Source organism: Myotis davidii, unplaced genomic scaffold (assembly GCF_000327345.1).
Source record: "Myotis davidii unplaced genomic scaffold, ASM32734v1 scaffold46, whole genome shotgun sequence".
Lineage (NCBI taxonomy): Eukaryota > Metazoa > Chordata > Mammalia > Chiroptera > Vespertilionidae > Myotis > Myotis davidii.
The window spans coordinates 2,606,169-2,626,114 of NW_006383006.1; the positions used below are offsets into that span (position 1 = coordinate 2,606,169).

At 51.2% G+C, this 19,946-nt stretch overlaps 2 protein-coding genes across 16 annotated transcripts in view; one reads left to right on the forward strand and one right to left on the reverse strand.

Moving 5' to 3' along the window:
* The window catches only part of PPIP5K1 (diphosphoinositol pentakisphosphate kinase 1), a 46,377-nt gene extending 40,929 nt beyond the window's left edge, over positions 1 to 5,448 (forward strand). For 12 of the 13 annotated variants that reach the window (XM_015557542.1, XM_006778019.2, XM_006778018.2 and 9 more), the window contains 2 exons: positions 1,053 to 1,166; positions 3,701 to 5,448. In XM_015557542.1, coding sequence (XP_015413028.1) covers positions 1,053 to 1,166; positions 3,701 to 4,578 — 992 coding nt within the window. In that variant the 3' untranslated portion in view covers positions 4,579 to 5,448. The remainder of the gene's footprint in view (positions 1 to 1,052; positions 1,167 to 3,700) is intronic. The other variant, XM_015557543.1, reaches the window with a different exon arrangement.
* Positions 5,449 to 6,480: 1,032 nt separating this feature from the next.
* The window catches only part of MAP1A (microtubule associated protein 1A), a 24,511-nt gene continuing 11,045 nt past the window's right edge, over positions 6,481 to 19,946 (reverse strand). For all 3 annotated transcript variants that reach the window (XM_006778027.2, XM_006778029.2, XM_006778028.2), the window contains 5 exons: positions 17,251 to 17,333; positions 16,808 to 16,948; positions 8,592 to 16,608; positions 8,223 to 8,443; positions 6,481 to 8,023 (listed from right to left, as the gene is read on the reverse strand). In XM_006778027.2, the coding sequence (XP_006778090.1) occupies positions 7,868 to 8,023; positions 8,223 to 8,443; positions 8,592 to 16,608; positions 16,808 to 16,948; positions 17,251 to 17,333 (8,618 nt within the window). In that variant the 3' untranslated portion in view covers positions 6,481 to 7,867. The remainder of the gene's footprint in view (positions 8,024 to 8,222; positions 8,444 to 8,591; positions 16,609 to 16,807; positions 16,949 to 17,250; positions 17,334 to 19,946) is intronic.

Consider the following 19,946-nt stretch of genomic DNA (forward strand, 5'->3'; position numbering starts at 1 on the left):
TCGACTGAATAGCAGAACGACCATCTGGACGACCACCAGGGACCATGCTATGACACCCACTGGTGCCAAGCCAGCCACGGCGGGTGCAGTGCGATTGGTTGGGGGGCTGGCCATCGCCCCATGATTGCCCCATGATCCGCCCCGCAGAGGGAGGCCCAGGCCACCAGCTGGCCGACCCGTGGGCTATAGTGGGTGGGCAGGGCCTCTCTCTGTGAGAGAAGCCCAGGTCCGGGGTGCCAGGGGAAGGAAGGCCTACTCTTGCACGAATTTCATGCATCAGGCCTCTAGTATAATATAATATACACAGGTATTGCCAAAGTGATTTAAACTGAAAAATCTAATGATGCCTTTTATAGCTAACTTCTGGATTATAGGAAATACAAGGGATGGTGAAATGAGTTAAATGATTTTATGAGGAAGCAATCAGATGAATTGAGAATATGGGAAATGACATTCTGTGAGACAACTGACTGTTCTTTTCAAAAAGTCACTATGGAAAAAATAAATGGGTAGGAGGGCACTATCTAGAATAGTAAGGTCCAAACATATATGGTTCATGTTTGGACCTTACTATAAAAGAAATTTTGGGAGTAATAGGGGAAAATTTGAATATGGATTGGGTATTACACGATATTAGGGTATTATTTTTTTAATTTTGTTAGGTTTATTAGTGGTATATGGCTAAATAAGAGAAACTCCTTATAATTTAGAAATGCATATTAAAGTATTCATTATGTCTATTATTTATTTTAGAGAACTTCAGCACCAAGAAATAGATGAAACAAGTATGGCAAAATGTTGACATGTGTTAATGTGTTAAATATAGATGAGTGTATGAGTATTGGTCATATTAGTCTTTCAATGACTTTTTAAAAATATATTTGAAAATATTCATTGTACAAAGTTTCAAATATTAAAAATGGTTTGTGTGAAGGATGCTTCTTCTCAGCCTGAGAAAATGTACATTGGTTTTTACTTATGTTGAGAACCTGTGGCACTGGGTTTCTTCTTCATGTGGTTTTTTTCCTTCCCTCTCTCCCCCACCTCTCCAGCCCTCTTTGAGTCTATGCACAGCCACCAGGCCTCGGACGGCACATTTTCCCCGCCCCGTACTCTTCATTCTCCTACCATGCAACTCCGGCAGCGCCCTGAGAAGCCCCCTTGGTGTAAGTACTCCTTTTGGAACTGCCTAGACAACGGCCAGGAGGGACGGAGGAATTGGTGAGTGAGAAACCTGTCCCTTGAGGGAAACCAAGATGAGAGTTGAAAGACCAGGAATACAGTCAGGGAAGCAGTTTCATCTGCCTCTTCCAAGATGAAGGGAGGATTTGTTTACGGTGTCTTTCTTTAAAATATATATATATTTTATTGATTTTTTACAGAGAGGAAGGGAAGGGATAGAGAGATAGAAACATCGATCAGCTGCCTCCTGCACACCTCCCACTGGCGATGTGCCCGCAAATGTGCCCTTGACCGGAATCGAACCTGGGACCCTTCAGTCCGCAGGCCGATGCTCTATCCACTGAGCCAAACCGGTTAGGGCTGTTTTCTGTGTCTTATCACCTCTGCCTCCCACATCCCTTCTATCTCACTGGGGAGGCTCCTAAAAGATAGTGGACCACCGGAGGGTCCTTAAGGAAGACAGGGCGGAGACTTCATTCTTCTCAGATCCCCACATAGTTTCTACAGCTCCTCAAAGCACAGGTGACTTGGAAGGAAACCTGAATATTTAGAAAAGCTGGGGGAAGGAAACTAAAATCTGCTACTACTTTCAACTTTTTTCTCAAGTTGTCTGTTCTCAGGTGAGGTGATGCTTTTCCTGATCTCTTCTTTATCATCTCTAGCCTATCACTAACTATCCTTGTGAACAGTGGGCCATAAGGAATCCTTAGAGTAACAGTAGGGAGGGAGATACCTGTAGTAATCAGGGCCAGAGACACCAGTGATGGAAAATCCTTCCTTTATTCATCTTGCTCCAAGGAATAACAAAAATCAAACATGCCTTTCACTATTTGACTTGGGTAGGACTTTAGCAAAGATTCATATTTCAGCATTGAAGGAAATCGTTGTCGAATTTTGCCCTTCTTCTGACACCCAGTATGCAGAAGAACCTTCCTAACACCAAGAATTCTCCCCCTGGATTTCAGATTATTCTACACTCACCTTGTCATTGTCCCTTTTACCTGTCTCCTATAGCATTTATGGTTCTCTGCCCCCCTCTCGTCCCTCTCCCACTTATATTTCTGTCTGACCTCTTTGATTTGCCTGAATCAAACCACTAAGTGAGTATAAGGCTACTTCTACCCTTGAGTGAATTCAGCTTACAGCTTCTTTTTTATTTTTAATCTCAGTATGAGGTGTATAGCCTCATTGGTAAGCGTTTTCAGGGTCTGTCTCTCTGCCCTAAATAAGCCTTGGCACAAAACCATGTTCCTCTTCTTTTTCTACTTGAAGCATGCCTCCTGTGATGCTTTACCAAAAAGAGGTTACTGGCATACCTTAAACACAATGACTGATTGCGCTTTTGTATGCTTGTGCTTGCCAGCTTTCCCAGATTCTCTTCTATTATAAGATACTCAGGTGTCCCCTATTTCCAAAAACTATAATTATTGATGTCAGAGTGCTTTAAATATAAAGTTACAATACCATTAATAAATATAATATTTACAAAGGGAAAAGTAGATTAATCCCCTACCAGAGGTTAATGAAGAAGTAGAGGTTGGGGTAGGAATTGTCCCACAGTGTAATTGAAGATTCTACGGACTTCATTTTACTACTGTCAGGATCTGGGAAATTAGTTTCTATGATATTAACAAACCTGTAACATCATATGTCCCAGTACTTAGAAGGTCTTCACTTTGAATCCATGGATGGATTTCAGGATGAAGTTTATGAACACCAGGAATCATATATAAAGATTAATGTGAATATTCACATGTATATTTTTCTAGGAGTATAATCCATAACTTTCATTAGAGTTTCAAAGGAATCAGTCACACACACACACACACACACACTCCGCAAAGATTAATTAAGAACTGCTGCCATTTAGAGATTCCATGGGGTTCGTCCATCTTTGGGTAAATCATTTTCTTTTCTATTATTCTGATTCACAAGGTTTTTCTACATTCTTCTGCTTACTTATACCTTGGGCTATAAACAATGATTACCTCTGCCTCAGAAATACATTGATTGCTTTAAACAAATGATTCTTAACCAAAGATGTGCATCAAACTTAATTGGGAGTGTTACATCAAAATATATTGCCTTCATCTCCCTCTCCACCCCACACCTTTACCCTAAACCTAAGAATTAGAATCTCTGGAGATTCTGTGTAACCCCAATTATGAGCCGCTGGGATAAAGTATTCATATGTTTTCAAAGTATGAATAAGGGATCAAGAAAATTTAAAAATTTGGATAAGGGTACATTTGTAAAAGAACTAGATGAAGTGGGCCTCAGCACTTTCTCCTGAAGTCTTAGATGTACCTTAGTGCTGCTCCTATAGTATATGTTAGGCCAGAGCAACAGTTTCTGAGCTGGGCTAACTTGGGAGTCTGCATAACTTAGAAAGAATTCAGACCTCCTTTCCCTGCGATATGAGTAATATGGGCCATCTGTTTGGCACTTGAACTACATACATAGAGTAAAGCCTTCTCTTCCAGTTTGCCTGACTTGGTCTTCTGACTTTGCTTTACAGACAGCAGTGGCCCTTCCAGCACTGTGTCCAGTGCTGGTCCTTCCTCCCCTACTGCAGTGGATGGTAATTGCCAATTTGGCTTCAGTGATCAACTCTCCCTAAGTTCACACATGGCTGAAGAATGTCAAGGCCTTGGGCTGCGCCAGAAGATCCCTGGGAATGGAGCACAAGAGCTCCTCATAGAAAGGGAGCAAAAGTCTTTTGAACCAAACCAGTCCCCACAGGAACCGCCTGTGGAAATCAGCCCGCCATGCCAGGAAGTTGCTGAGGAGGCCAGCCCGCCATGCCAGGGCATCCTTGAAGAGGTCAGCCAGCCATGCCAGGAGGTCTCTGACAAGAGCCAGCCATGCAAGGACACCCGTGATGATGTTAACCGGATATGCCAGGAGGTCACTCAGATCACCCAACTGTGCGAGAAAGTCTCTGAGGAAGCTTGCAAGCTTTTCCGGGAGAACCCTGAGGAGGTCAGCCAGCCTTGCCAAGGGGCCTCTGTGGAAGTTGGCAGGCTGGTCCATGGGTTTCCTGAAGGGTTTGGTAGCCTGGCCCAGGAAATCCTTGTGGAAATTGACAAGCCAGCCCAAGACATCCCTGAGGAGCTCAGCCAACCATCCCAGGAGTCCTCTTTGGAGGTTGACAGACTGGCCCAAGAAGCTCCTGCAAATAATCCGTTGTCTCAGGATATCCCTGAGGTTGAAACACCATCCCAAGAGTTCCCTGGGGAGGGTGATCTACAGGTCCAGGAGGGCCCTAAGGAGGTTAATCAGCAGTCCTGTGTGGTCCCTGAAGTCATTGACCAGCTGCCTGGAGAGAATGTTCCCCAAGCCCAGTTTCCATCTAGTGATCCAAACCCTCACTCAGAGCCCGTCTCTAGTCCATGACCAAAACTTATCCCTTCCACCAGCAACATGTGATTAGTCATTTTCTCATTGACGGTGTTATAATGTACCAGCCATTTGAGCTAGCAACTCTTTCTGTTGGCTAACTCACCTGTCAGCATAAGACCTTGGATCTTACCAGCGGTGGCTGAGGAAGCAGTCCGCTTGACATGAGGCATACCTGTGCTGGAGCTGGGCTTGGTGAGGGGCCCATTTCGTGTTCAAAGCAGCCATTGACTCCTCACCAAGCCATTAGACTTGAATAGGATTTCCTTTAAGGGGTGAGCTGGTCTGTCATTACCCAGCCTCCTCTGAGCACCCCAGGAAATTCCAGATTGTTAAAGGAAATGCCTCTTAACTGCTGAAGACACCATCCCGGGACAAACAAGTGCAAAAGGGGTTTCCAAGGTCTTCACTTTTCTGAGGAAATATTCACAATGTCTCAAAGTCCTTTAGACCATATGTGCATTCAGGGGGACTCTTGTCTTGGCTAGCACTCCTCAGGTGGGTCCAGGATGGCTGTCTGAAATGTCTGGGAAAAAGAGTCCCCTTACTAAACAAACATCCATCATGGCCACTAATCTTTAGATTGGGCTTATGGGTATTTCCATATCATCCCCAAGTGCCCTCTCTGTTCCTGTCCTGTGGAGAGGGCAACAGCTCAATGGAAAAATAGGTATTAGATCGCTGTGAAAATTTCAGAGTAACTACTTAAAATGCTTTTGGGGTTCTTGACCAATCTGTGAAGCAAGACCTCTTTTGTTGTGGGGCTTTTTGGCTTAGAAGATGCTGTAGTAGAGAAAATCAGGTTCTATTTTTAAGCAATCAGCAGAGATAAATATTGTACAGACATGTGCAAAGACTATATATATATAAGGGTCTCCAAGAGGTTTGTCCTTATATCATTGTGTCTTTAGGGCCAGGTGTGATTATGAAGCTAATCCCAAAGATCTGGGGATGGGAATGGGGGTGGGTAAGAGGGGTAATGCTGCCATTAGAGTGGGGGGCCGGAACATTATGAGTGCTCAATAAACATGAATGAGAATGGTAGAGGTGGTGATGTCATTGTGAACTCAAGAATGAATGTGACTCTTAAGTCAATCAGATATGTAACTGAATTAATCTGAACCAGTCAAAAGCCTTTGTAGTTGAGCAGGATCGGACTATAAAAATATACAGATCAGACATCCCAGGAGGTCCCTATGCCAATCAACCCACTATCCCAAAATGTCTGAAGTGAGTACTGTTGTGGGGGACAGGTCCTGTCTCTGTGAAACACCAGAGGGTACACAATGCCTTTTCACCAGCTGCTTGGAATCACCCTCTTAATTTTTTCTTCCGATGCTTTGGAGTGTCAGGAATTAAAGAGGTTATACTCTCTGTTTAACCCCTTGACGTCTTTATGTCGGGAGAGCCCATAACACTAGGAGGGCTGGAATATCCCTGCCCATATATTCACGTGCACAACTTGGCCTCTTACATACCCATGACATATAAAGGGTTTCACTGCAGGAGGGAAATCCAACATTTTCCTCCATGAAAATCCTGACTGCAAAGGTGAGAGGTGTTTACAACCTCAATAAGCTCTGGGTCTCTTAGGGCCCCTCAACTCCTTACCTCTTTGGTGTTATCCTATCTGACTTATCTGGTTATTTGGTTCTCAGCTCTTGACCTCATGGAGATGCCGACCCTCTTCCTTCACCCATTTTCAGGAACTATGCTGGCTCCCTCATATCCTTTTCTCCCTCAACACACCCTATGTTCTCTGGCTTCCCTGGCTCCTGGAATTGCTTCCAGTTATCAAAGATATTGAGAAAAATGACGATGCTTAGAGAAGCAGAGAAGCCAGAGCCCAGCAACTAAGCAATATGTGGAGTCAGAAAAACCCTAAGCAGCACTACAGCATCTGTAATGAACTTGATTTATTGTTAGAGTTGAAGGCGGCTCTGTTATAGCAGCTGGGAACTAGAGCAGGGGAGTGCGGGGAGACGCAGAGCACAGCAGCACGGGTTGGGTGGGAGCTAGGAAGGACAGGCAGGCTCGTTTTGGTTTCCACACAGTCATTTGGCAGAGAAGCTGAGTCCTGACGAGTGTCTGGTTCCTCAGTCCATCAGTAGTCTGGCAAGGCTGCTCATTGGCTTGCTTGGGGTGAGGTCCTCTCCTGAGATGGTATTTTCAGCCTGTTTTCATCTCACTCAGTAGGAGTTAAGCTTTTTAGCTCAGCTCCTCTCCCTTTCCTTCCTCCCTCTCCTTCCCCCCAAGTCCTCTGGCATGACCTCCACCTCCCAGATCCTCTCTAAGAGTATGTATGGGGCTGAAAAGGCAGCCAGCGTTCCCATTTCAGCTGCAGGATGGCATAGTGGAATGTTGGGGGAGTCACACATTGCTGGGTTGTCAAATGTTGGGATATGAGGCAGTGGCTTATTTTTAACCCATTACACACCAGGCCACAGTAGATGACCACATGCAGAAAAGCCAAGCAGGGGATGAGAAGGGATCGGGATCATTGGAATGGGTAGGTGAAAACTTCAAAAGGTCAGGGAGCTTGGAAAATTCTGGGTTTGGAGCTGGGCTCTCCTTGCCCCATTGTGCTGCCCAGTAGGCCTGGTCTGAGCACAACCCTGGGATGTGAATGGTATGAAGCAGGGACTGGGAGGATAAGCTTTCTTCTCTCACCAGTCTGTTGGTCAAGTGCTTCAAGTTTTGGGTTGAGACATTCAGATACGGAGGGAAGCAGTGGGACAGTGTAGCAGCAGTGTACCCCCAGACCTCTGCTGGATCCCAGACCCTGGTGGGTAAGGGATGGGAGGTGAAGGGTGCAGCTCTAGGCATCTCACTGACAGTATCCTTCCCCCAGGTCACATAAGTTACTATTGGAAATTCTTGGGATGCTAAATAAATAGATAAAGGGTCCCTGGGGTTGCGGATATGATCTCCTTCCGTGAGGGAGGATGTTGCACTCTCAGACTCATCCTCACTCCCCATGCAATACCAGCATTTGGCAGTGCTAGGAGAGGTGTCACTCCAGAGTTCTCAGGCATCAGATGACATCCTATCCTAATTTTGTACCCTCTCCCTATCCTGTTACCTTTGGTTTTGAGACTCCTCTCAAGTATGGATGAGGGGAAGGGACAACCCCTCCCATTTAGCCCAGCCCAAATTCCCACAAGACATCCTGTCCCCCACCTTCTCCTTCCCCAGCTCCCATGTCCCCAAACCCCAAGGACTCAGCAGTAGCCATTCTCTAAGGGAGCTGGGGGAGCAGATCCTTGGGGAAGGGAGAGTGGTTTTTTCAGAACTCAATCTTGCAGGCTGGGAAGGACTCATCCTGCATGACCACAGTGCTGCTGCTGGCCAGGACCAGGACGTTCAGTTGCTGCTGCTGCTCATGAGTCTGCTGGTACCACTCACGAGTTACCTCCGTGTCATGAGTAGGGATCAAAGTCACCTAGGAGGGAGATAAGACATGCCTGATGTGAGAATGTGAAGGGGGCATATGTGAAGGGGATGGGATACCTGATGGTCCAGGAAATAGTCCCACTGCCCATAGAAAGGGCTCCGTCCTTTTATGAATATAGACTGTGTCCCCCTATTGCCTCTGAGTAAGCTTTGACCATACTACCTCCTTGGCATCCCTTGTCACTCACCTGAAGATTCTCCCCCCATTGGGCCTTGCCCTCCAGCAGGGCATCCAGCACAGCCCGGCTTGGCTCGCCATTGGCAGGGTCATTTCCACTGACCACATAGTAGGATGCACGCACTCGTCGGAAGAAGTCAAGATCAGCAGTCTTGCCACTGCAATGATTCGGGATGTAGGCGAGATCCACATATACAGGGGGACCAGAGCCACCCTTGGAACTCAAGGCCACTGTAGAGACAAGCCAGGACTCATTGTAGTGGGAAAGTAGACTGCTTTTGGCAGCCTTCTCCTTCTTTCCCTTCCTCCCACTCCTGGAACCTTAGACCAGCCGCACCCAGCCCCAATCCACAGTCTCTCCTGTTCACATCATACTTACTTGGTCCTGCTTTGAGTCCGTTGACCAGGCCTTTGGACATGGGGCTGTGTCCATCCTTTTCGTCTGCCGGGGTGCCCTGGCCTGGAGTGCTCCGTGGCCGGGGTGGAGCCCGGGTTCCTCGATCTGCAGGCCCTTTACCAGGGGTGGGTGAGCGTTTTCCCCGAAGATCCAGACGCCGTGCAGGAGACGCTGGCTTGGCCCGGCCTGGGGCCCTGCGCCCTACTCTCCCCTGTGCCTTCTCCTTTTCCCGTAGCCTCTCTACCCTTCCAGACTCTGAGCTGAGCCCTTCAGGATCGGCCATGCACACATCGGGACGGGGAGGGCATGGGCGGGGGTCTGGCTGAGGGAGTGGCGGTGGGTCATGGCCAGGCCTGGGATGGTGCATTCCACTGACCCCCCCAGCTTTGTCCACAGGCAGGAAGTCCCCATCTTCATCTGAGTCGAGGGCTGCCTCAGCTGTGATGGACGGACACTCCTCAGTTTCTGGTGGGACGTCAGAATCTGACTGTGAGGAGCCCGAGTCGCTGACTGACGTCGGGGGTGTCTCATCTGCCACAGGACATGGACCCCCTGTGGCCCCAGGGCCCCCTGCCCGGCGCCTCCCCCCTCTCCCAACCAGCTGAGCTTCCTCAGTTGAGAGGTCACTGTCATTTGTGGATTGGGGCAGAGGTGGGTTCAGGAAGGATGGGGAGAGCTCCCCACAGTGGGGCCGGGGCTCAGAGGCACATCCCTGGGGCCCAGCCTCCATCTTAGGGGAGCCACTTCTAGATGGGCCACCAGAGGTCCCTCCAGGACACAGTGGCTGCTCAGGGGAGAGCAGACTATCAGGCCTGGAGCTCCTCTCAGCTCCCTCAGGCCAGGCCCCACGTTCCCAGGCAGGGCAGCCCTCAGCCTCTTTTTTCTCATCCTTGGCAGGGGCAAAGCCTGGGGGGTTGGGGCTGGTTTCAGTTGGACCATTGGTGGCATAATCTCCAGAGAGATCCTGGAAGGAGTTTGGCTTCTTGGTGGCTGCCACTGAGCACTCCAGGCGGCAGGGCAGGGTGCCATCAAACTTGTCTCCAGGCAAGTTTGGAGCTGGAGCTGGAGCTGGAGCCAAGTCCAGTGAAGCTGGAGGTGCTGGACTCAAAGGAGTAAGGTCCCAAAGGCTGTGGGCAGTTGCTTCCATTCCTGGGACCAGCTCTACAGACACCTGTTCTGCAGCCTCCAGGCCGGGAGGGAAGCGCTCGGCCACACTTGAAATCACAGGTGTGGTGGCTTCAGAGGAGGAGCCTTCAGAGAGGGCTGGTGAGGCAGGTCGTGGCAGACTAGAGAGGAGAGGGGCCCCAGGAGAGCTGGGTGAGGGGAGCTGGGGCAGTGAGGAATCCAGGCTGGGGGCCTTGGTCACTTCTAGGTACTCATCATGCCGGGCTCTGGTGGGGGGCCCTGGAGCCAGAGCCAGAGCTCGGTCCCCAGAGAAGGCAAGGGAGCCACAGGGTGCCGAGCGTGGCTCAGCTGGAGAGGGCAGCTGTGGAGGAGCTGGCTGCAATGAGGAGAAACCAAAGGCTGAAGCAGGGAAGTCCAGGCTGGGTGGGGCAGGAGCCTGGTGCGAGTTTGAGGAAGGACTGGGACATGCCTCATGTTCAGGCCACAGTTTAGGGAGCCCCGCAGGGATGGGGTGGGGGGGACTTGGGGACTGGGCCTCTTTCTCTGGCTGCTCCAGAGCCCCCTTCTCTAGCTCTGAGTCACTAGTGCTGTCATCCCAGTGACTCTGGCCTGATTCCTTGGGGGATGGGGTTTTCCTATCTGGGCTACAGCTCAGGAAGTTACCATTAATATGGGGGCTTGGGCCTTTACTCAGGGGGACAGGAGCACGAGGGGGTAATGCAGGGGGTGTGAGGCTGGGCTCCACACTTGGCCCTGCATCAGGCACCTGCCTAGGTGGTACAGTGGGTCCCGCCAGAGCTGCGTAGCTGAAAGATGGGGTGTCGAATTGGAGGTTCTTGGGTGAAACAGGAGATGAAAGTTCCTTCTCTGCTGATGTGTTTCGGCCAGCAGCCTCCTCCTTGGTTGAGATGTGTGGGGGCCAATCCCCAGCTGCTCCAAGAGGAGGTTCCCTAGTGGGGCACGCAGGGGCGAGCCCAGTAAGCATCACCTGCTCGTAGATATCCGCGTACTGAAAGCTTCTCTCATCAGGATAGGGCGTGGGCTCTCTCTGCTCTGGCTCTGTCTGCTCAGGCCCTTTGGTAGCATGGCTCTTGCTGGCCTCTGGGACCTTTGAGCTGCGGGGGCTGCTGTCAGGAGCCCTGGCCTGATCTTCATCTTCTCCTTGCCCTTCAGCCTTGCGGTAGTCCTTCCCAAGAGGGGAGTATGGCCCACCTTCCAATTCAGCTGCCCCTTCCTGCACTGCAGCCACCACACTGTCATACTCAGCAGTGCCCCAGGAGAAGGCTGCAGGAGTGCGTGGCTCAGGGACAGGGGTTGGGGGAGCTGGCGCTGGGGAGAGAGGTGCAGGTGGCAGGGGTCTGTCCTTGGGCACCCATGGTGGGATCTCAGCCAACCATGAGTGGGTAGGGGGTTCTTTCTTTACAGGTGGCATTTTCTTAGGCTCTGGGACAGGGGTCTCTGGTCCTGAGGCCAGAGGAACCCTCTGTCCAACCATTTCAGGTGGGGAAGCTGGAGGAGAGATGATCTCAAAAGGGGAGCGGGTAAGCTTGTCTTCTTCCTCTGGTGGCAGCCCAACTGGTGACTCAGCAAGCCACCGCTCTACCTCCAGCCCTTTCTGCGACGAGGGATCCTGGAAACCCTTGAAGTCTGAGGCCCATGGGCTCTGGGGCATATGCTCCAAGGGGGGCACGTCTTGCTCATCATCTGGCCCCTCATCGAGGAAAGTGCTCTCCCGCTCCTCTGTGTACCGTGGCTGGGCCCCCTGGCCATCCAGCTCATGCGGGAACCAGATCTTCCGCTCACAGCTTAGCTCCCTCCAGTATGTGTCCTGTTCCAGGGCTACATCCTCTCTGCCCCTCCAGTACCTGTCCTCCTGATCAGATGATGTGTCCTCCCATGTCCGGGCAAATTCTTTCTGTTCTCCAACTGGCTCCCCTCCGGTTGAAGACGTTTCTCTCCACTCCTGGACTACATCCTGCTCCATCCAGTATTTCTTTTCCTGCTCCAGGGCCTTGTCCCCCTGCACTGGGCTCTCTTCCAGCCCCAGAGCTTTGGACTTTTCCAGCAGAGCTTCTTCCTTCTGTTTCATAGCTTCAACTTTTTCTGAAGATTTTTCCTCTAGGATCTTCTCCTTTGGTTTCATGGTTTTCTCCTGCATTGGGCTCCCCTGATCTTGAGTTTTGTCCTCTTCCAGAGCCTTATCCTTCTGTTTAAGGGCCTTATTGTTTTGTTCCAGGTCTTCATCCTTCTGTCTTAAAGCCCAGTATTTTTGTTCTAAGGCCTGATACTTCTTTTCCAAGGCTTTGTCCTTCTGTTCCTGATCTTTGACCCTCTGTTCAGGGATCTTGTCTGTCTGTTCTAAGGCCTTGCCCTTCAGTTCAAAGGCCTTGTCCTCTGGAACTTTGTCTTTTGGTTCTAAGTCTCTATCTTTTTGTTCTAAATCTTTGTCTTTTGGTTCTATGGTCTTGTCTTTCCTTTCCAGGGCTGAGTCCCTTTGTCCCAAGTCTTTGACTTTTTGTTCTAAAGCCTTATCCTGCTTTTCCATAACCTTGTTCTTTTCTTCCAGAGCCTCACTTTTCTGATTGACGGCTATATCCTTCTGCTCCAGAGTTTTGCCCTTCTGCTGTACGACTTCATCCCTTGGGCCAGGTCCTTTGTCCGTCTTCTCTGGGGTTCTGTCTTTCAACTCTGGAACTTGACCTTCCCACTTCATGGCAATGTCTTCCATGGCAAGGCTTGGCAAAGACTCGGGACTCTTGGTGAGGGAGCTATCAGGTGTTAGAATGTGTTCACCAGGGCTTGTGATCACTTCAGGTGAGTGCTTCCCATTTCCCAACAGTGTCGAGTGAGAAAAGGAGCTGGAAGGTAATTTTCCATCAGGGCTCTCATCTGTGATGTCTGTCTGTGCGGAGTATCCAGTGCTCCCTTGTGTGGGAGGAGACACTGTGGCTGCACGGGGTCCTGGAATAGACACAGGGGCTAAGTGCTGAGAAGTGTCCTCAGCCTGCATCAGAGGCCCCTTTTCTTCCTTTCCAAGGCTTAGTTCCCCAAACTGGAGAGTGCCAAGATTTTCTGGAGACAGCTGCTTAGAAGAGATATCCAGAGAGGTCTCCTTGCTGGGACTCTCTTCTGAGAAGGAAAGTGACCGGGTGTCTTCTGGAGATACCTGTGGCCAAAGGTCTTTGTGTGAGTGCTGCTCTGTTAGGCCATAAGGAGACCTGGGTGCTTCCTGCTTGGCAATGTCTGGAGAGACCACGCTGAGGACAGAGAGGGAATCTGCATCATCAGGGGAGAGGCTTTGGTCAGGAAATTGGAGCCTCTCATCTTTCTGAGGTTCACCAGGTGCTTGGAGTGATGTCTTCAAATCTTTCAGATGGGCTTCTGTTCCCAGAATTGTGCCTGTGGGCTCTCGTGCCCCCACGGTCTCAAAGACCATTGCTTTATCCTGTTCTGGCAATAGTTGGATAGTGTAGCCTGTATGTTCCCCAGCAATGCTGATGGCTGCTTCCTGAGCTTGGGGGCTCCTGGGAGGAAGCACCTTTTCTCTCTCCTCCAGCGTGTCCTCTTTAGGCCCTGGCTTGATTGTCTCCTTTACAGCATCTTCCTTGCCTATACCTGGTGTGTGCCTCATGTCTCCCCAGGAGCCTGCTTCCTGAAAGTCTTGGGGCTCAGACTTTTCTTCCACTGGGGACTGATGAAAGGGTGTATGGGTAGCGCTGGGTGGGCCAGATGGTGGAGGAGAGGCCATCTTCACTGTGCTGTCATCTGGACTGAGGCAGCGCTCCTCCAATTCTCCGAGGGCTGGTTCCCCTGGATATAGGGTGTGTCCAGGAGCACCAAACACTGGGGCTCCATATTGACTGTGAAGTTTCTCAGATATCTGTACATTTGTGGTCTCCGATTCCTTTTCCACTGCTCTTTCTCCAGGCAAGCCCCTCCCTACAATCTCTCCTCTCTTCTCTGACTCTCCAGTCGCAGCGAAATCCTCACAAGGTGGTGATTTAAAGCCCTTGTCTTCTTCCAGTGAGGAGGTGGGGGAGATGGTACCAGCTGATGGCACATAGTCCAAGCCCTGAGTGGCTTCAGTGCGGGATGACGGGATGCTTGTGACTGTGTCAAGCAGGAGGGAACTCTTGCCTGTCTCCTCTGTCTGGGGAGCTGTGAGTGAGGCCACAGACTGGTCCTCAGCCACAGATGTGGCAAAGGAAGAAAGCTTGTCACACTCGGTGATTGAGGTAGCTGAGGACACGTGCTCCTCTTCAGCCAAAGGGGCAGCCACCATGTTGGGGGGGTAGGTGAGTTCAGTCTCTGGTGCTCCATAGCTTTTGCTGGAGGCGACAGGAACAACACTGTCTGCAGGCTGACTAACCTCGAAGGGGCCAGGAGCTTCAGGCCCAGGGAGATCATATGCATTTGTAGGAAATCTAGGTGGAGCTGGGCGCTCCTCCGGCTCGTCGTGGATCTCCTCATCTGAGATGGTCTGCTCCGTCTCTGAGTAACCAGGGATTGTCTCATCCTGGATGTAGGAGACATGCTCAGTGGCTCCTGCAGGTGTGGTCAAGTTGCTTAGGAACGATGAGGTCTCCTTCTCAGGAGCCTTGCCGTGGAGTCCCGGTTCCCGGCCCCCAAGAGCCTCCCTGAACCTCGGAGTTACCTTCAAAGCTTCCTGCATATGCTTTTGGTAAAAACCCTCGGCCTTTGTCTCTTCCTCTTCCTCGTCCTCTGAAGGGTGTAATTCCTCCATTTCTTCTAACTCAGCCTTCTCTATCACATCCTCCTTTGCCTCAGGTTCACTTTCCTCTCTGGCTTCTGTTCTATCAGGGAGCCTTTCTGCTTCCGTCTGCTTCTTTTCTTCCCAGGTGTCTTTCTCTTTCTCTGTTTTGGCCCCAAAGTTTGCGCTTCTATCCTTGCTGCCTTGTTCCTCAGGGATGTTTGGTACAACCTCTTTCTCTTTTATCACAGGCTCTTCTTGTTCCAGCCCTGGGACAGAGGGTAATGTCCCCTGGGCCGCTGTGCTTGCGAGTCCCTCCTGTGCAGTGTCTGCAAGGAGAGGTTTCTCTCCTAGTCCTATGTCCCTTTGCTCAGCCAGTAACCTCCTCTCCTCACACTTCATCTCCTCAAAGTCCTGTGTGAGGTCCTCTGGTGAAGACAGGGCCAGCTCCCTGTGCCCACTGACGGTTGGAAGTGGTACAGCCCCCTTCTGGGCTGGGGGTGTCCGGGCCTCAGAAGACAGCTCCTTCTCCCCACGGGGAGCCCGGCTCTTGTCCATCTTGACTCTGCCAGGAGCCTTGGCTTTATAGAGGGTCTTACGTACCTCAGGGGTAAAGGGCTTCAGGTCTGGCTTAGAAATCTTCTTGACCTCAGGTTTGATATCTTTCCTCTTCTCCTCCTTCTTGGCATCCTTCTTCTCCTCCTTCCTTCCTTCGTCTTTCTTGAGCTCCTTCCTCTCCTTCTTGATCTCCTTTTTCTCTTTGTCCTTTTTCTCTTCCAGCTTTGATATTTTTTCTTTCAGGTGCTTCTTCCCCACCTTGTCTTTGATCAGCTTTCGCTTCTCTGCCTTTAATACCTCGCTCGACTCTGTCCGCACCCTTTCAGGTTTGGCAGGCTTCTCTGGGGGCTTCTCGGATGATTCCTTTACCTTCTTCTCGGTCTTGGCTAACTCCTTGGCGAGTTCTGAGCGGGCCTCCTTGGCTCCCTCTTCGGCCACTTCCTCCCGTTTGGCCAGCTTGCTCACTGCTGTCTTAGCAGTGGCCTTGAGGCTCTCCTTGCTGTCCGCCCGCTGTTTTATTTTGCTGGGTTTGAGGTTGGCAGGCACAGCCCCAGCAGCCAGGTCCTTTTGCGTGGCCACAGGGTAGCGTAGGAAGTCCAGGTGCCGAAGCTTTTCCAGGCCCTCCAAAATCTTGTTCTGGGGAGCATTTCCTGGAAAAAGCACACGCACAATCTTCTCAGTGGGGTTGGCTGGCAGCCAGACCACCAGAGCAGTGATAGAGGTCAGGTAGGGCACCGAGATCTCAGCCTCTTTTCCATTAGACAGCACAATGCCTGTCTTAGCTTTGCTATTGCCTGCCCACTTCTGCATAAGGAACTGCATCTCCTTGCTGTCCTTGACAGGGTTGAGGACGTACATGTCCAGCCGGCCCACGCCCATCTTGTGGAAGAGGGTCAGAGGCTCGATGGTGTTGCTGACCACACGGTACAGAGGCTCAGCCTGGATGCCCAGGCGGTTTAGGTGCTGCAGAGTGAGGCAGGCCTCCTCCATGCTGCGCTTGGCCTTCCGGGAGGCATCAGGCAACCGCAGCTTATCCGGCACATTGAAGAAGACAACTCCAAGCTCAGGGGAGATGAGGTTCTTCACCCAGTCACTGTAGCTGCTGGAGCCCTGAGACTGCTCCTCCTCCAGTTCTGCCACTTTGCGCTGCAGGAGGCCATTGATGCCTGGCAGGTTGTCTGCCCCGATGTGTGTGAGCAGCACCGAGTCAATGCGGTCCAGATGCCGCACCAGCTTCCAGAAGCAGGACTTGCGATCGGAGCCACCATCCACCAGGATATTGAAACCATTAACGGCAAAAAGGGCAGAGTCCCCGCGGCCGCCAGGGAAGATGTAGCAGCAAGGTTTGGAGAGCTTGAGGAAGCCCCCTGAGGTAGGGGGCTCTAGCAGGTCAAAGGGGGATGGCACATCCACGGTCTCAGAGACATACTCGGAGAACTCAGCCACACCATCCATGGTGGGCAGCGTGGGCTCGGGGTTTAGCCGGAGATGCAGGGTCTCTTGGGAACTGGATAGTCCCAGATGGCTCCAGTCACCCTCCCCTAAGCAGGATACGGTGAGGAAGGCCTGGATCCCAGGGTCTCTATTGCTGAGCAATTGGGCAATCTAGAGTAATGGGAGATAGAAGGCTGATCAGGTCACTGGAGTTGACACAGATTCAGTCTGCTAATCTCCACCACTCTCCAGGTGATCCCCTACCTTTCTGCCAGGACCACGGATGATCATGCAATGAGATTTTCCTTCCCCACAGCTCTAGTCCTATCCCATATTCTGTTCCTCCCAGGCATGCAGGCATGGGACATACCTCTGGGTTGTGAAGAACCTGGACAAAGTTTTGATAGGAGTAGGTACCACTCTGTAGGATGAGGTCCCCCCCTGGCTCTAAACTTTGCCCACTCAGGATCAGTAGTTTGTGAGCTGACGGGCTGCTAAGTAGGTGGCGAACCTAGAATGGAAGGAGGAGAGTGGTCACAGATGTAGGAAACCCAGGGAAGGGCGCTGGATGTTCCTGGTTTCTGCTCAGTGCTGCAGGGACATGCTCCCCACTGGCAGCCCCACAGCACCTCCAAAGTGGAGCTGGAGATTGTAAGGCAGCTTACATGGCAGAGAAAGGATGATTCAAAGCCAAATCCAGGAATTCTTGGCCTTACAGCAGTAGCACTGGCAAGGGTGAGTTACAGCACTTTCCAACCAGGCCCTCGTGATGAGGCACAGGCCCCCGCTGCAAGGCACAGGCCCCCGCCTTACCTCAGAGCTGATGCTGTCAGCACTCGGGTTCACCAGGATAACGGTCTCTAGGATTTCACTCTGGTGGCAGAGGGTCCTCTGGCCTGAGGGAGAGATGCAGGGATTTGTATTGAAGAGAGCGGGTATAGATTAAAATAGAGAGGCCTTGTGCTGGGCAGGAGAGAAAAGAAGGCACTATCAGAGAAAGAGAAGCCTGGCTATCCCTAGATCCTGCCACTTTGGATACTGCTGAGTAAAGTCAAGGGACTGGCTCCTCTAGCCCTTCCCTTCCAGGCTTTCCTCCTACCCTCTTCCACACAGTCCATCTTCTCCCTCCCTTCATCTGCCACACCCTCCGCCTGGAACTCCCGCCTCAGACTGCCCTGTTGACAAGAAGCTTTTGTCCCTCAGAGCACTAAGCTCCTGGTGCTGCCTGGGGATGGGGGGAGGAGGGATGGGCTCAGCTGGAGGGAGGACTCCTGGGACATGATCCTCAGCTCCCTTCTCTCCAGCAGGGTCTGCCTTGGGTTTTCGTGCCAGCAGAGTGCCTGGAAATAAGGAAATGGGTGCTTCTGTGCAGTGTCTTAGACTCCCCATCCTCCTTTCCAACACCCATCCAAGGCTAGAATTTCCATTCCAAAAGACTGGAGAGAAGTCAGCACGATGGGAGATAGAAGGCTGATGGGGCTCTAGCCCTGGCGTTGGCTCAGTGTTTGAGGGTTGACTCATGAATAGGAGGTCACAGTTTCAATTCCTGGTCAGGGCACATGTCTGGGTTGAGGGTTCACTCCCTGGTGGGGGTGTCCAGGAGGCAGCTGATCAATGGTTCTCTCTTATCATTGATGTCTCTATCTCGCTCTCTCTCCCTCTCTCTTCCTCTCTGAAGTATATATATATATATAAAGAAATACGGCCCTAGCTGGTTTGGCTCAGTGGATAGAGCATCAGCCTGCAGACTGAAGGGTCCCAGGTTCAATTCCAATCAAGGGCACATGCCTGGGTTGCAGGCTAGATCCCCAGCAAGGGGCATGCAGGAGGCAGCCAATCAATGATTCTTTCATCATTGATGTTTCTTTCTCTCCCTCTTATTTTCTCTCTAAAATCAATAAAAATATTTTTTTTAAAAAAAGAAAAGAAATAGGGCTCTAACTTCTTGTTCTCTAACTTCTTGTTCTGTTCTCAGGTTCCTCAGACATGCATCCAATCATATTGCTCCCATCTCACCTTCATGGCCCCCGGCTCCAGAGAGGCCAGGCTCACTACCCTATAGCCCATCCCCTGGGAACGGTTTCTCCTCTCATCCTTGCCCCTCTCCTACGAGAGCTTCTGCCAAGGAGAGGGGAGTTAGTGGTTCACAAACAGGAAAAAAGGGAGGAAAGCCCGAGTGTTCCCCGGCCATGGCGAAAGAAAAGACACCTTCAAATCCCCTGTCTACTTCCGTTCTCCAGGCTCACGTGAGACACCACGCAACGTATCAAAGAACGTGTCTGCCGTGCCCTGCTCCTGCCCTTGCCAATGGCAGCACACGGTGGTTACCTTACGGAGAGGTGAAGAGAGGGCCTGGGGAGTGGGGAGATGATGTGAGGAATCATCATCTTCTACTAGATTCTCTTCTGTGACTTGGCTGTATCTTCTTTCTGGGGCTCCGGACAAGAGGGGCCTGGGGCCGGGGCCTTTGCTGTGGAAACCCTGGGTGCCAGGATCCGGCAGATCTGGCAGGAGGGGGCTGCAGTTACAGCTGCAGGGGAAGTTAACTAGGGCGGGAGGGAGGGTGGGTCTCACAAGATCAACCCCATACGGGGTGGGTGGGGCCCAAGAGGAGTTCGAGGGTTCTCTTTTATTCACTAGGGAACTGAGGGAAGCTTTGAGGTCAGTTCAGAGGAAGATAGGGGCAGGGCTGGGGCAGGTGAGGAATATCATGGTTCAGGAAGCAACTGGTCCTAGGCTAGCTCCAAGTAGTTTAGATTTAAAAGGGTAGTTCTCCCCCCCACCTCCCCCCCACACACCACAAAGGTGCACATTTGAGCTAGGAAACTCAGAAAAAGAAATCTCTGTGGTATAGTCTGATTTGCTTCCTGGCTATCAGTCCCCCTCCAACCTATCCTTCCTGGCAGTCCCCTGTTTATACCCGCTAGCCTTCTCTGATTCCAGATCCTGTGCTGGCGCAAGGCCCCTCTCCCTCACCCAAGTGCCCTCCAGTTCTGACGGGCAACTGTGGGTGCATCCCGGCCGCTCCTTTGCAGGCCGGGAGCGAACGCTGTTTCCTCTTCTGCTCCCCTAGCAATCCCACGCCAGGGAACGGGCTTGTTTTTCCGTTTTCTCCGGAGAGGACTTCTTGTGAGTCAGGGTCACTTCTGTTGGCCAGTGATGGGGCGAGGGTGGCGGATGCTGAGGCTGAGCGGCGGGAGGGCAGGTGTCTCCGCAGCGAGTGAGAACTGAGATTTCCTTATAGAGCAGTGATTCTGAACCTTTCTAATGTTGCGACTCTTTAATACAGTTCCTCATGTTGTGGTGACTCCCAATTTCATTGTTACAAATTGTGCTAATTCATAACAGTAATTTTGCTACTGTTATGAATCGTAATGTAAATATCTGATATGCTATATGTGTCTTCCGATGGTCGCGACCCACAGGTTGAGAACCGCTGCCTTAGGGTCCCCACTGAGAGGAGTCGGTAGCCAGCAAAAGTGGCTCCTCAGCTGTCCCCCCTGGTGGTC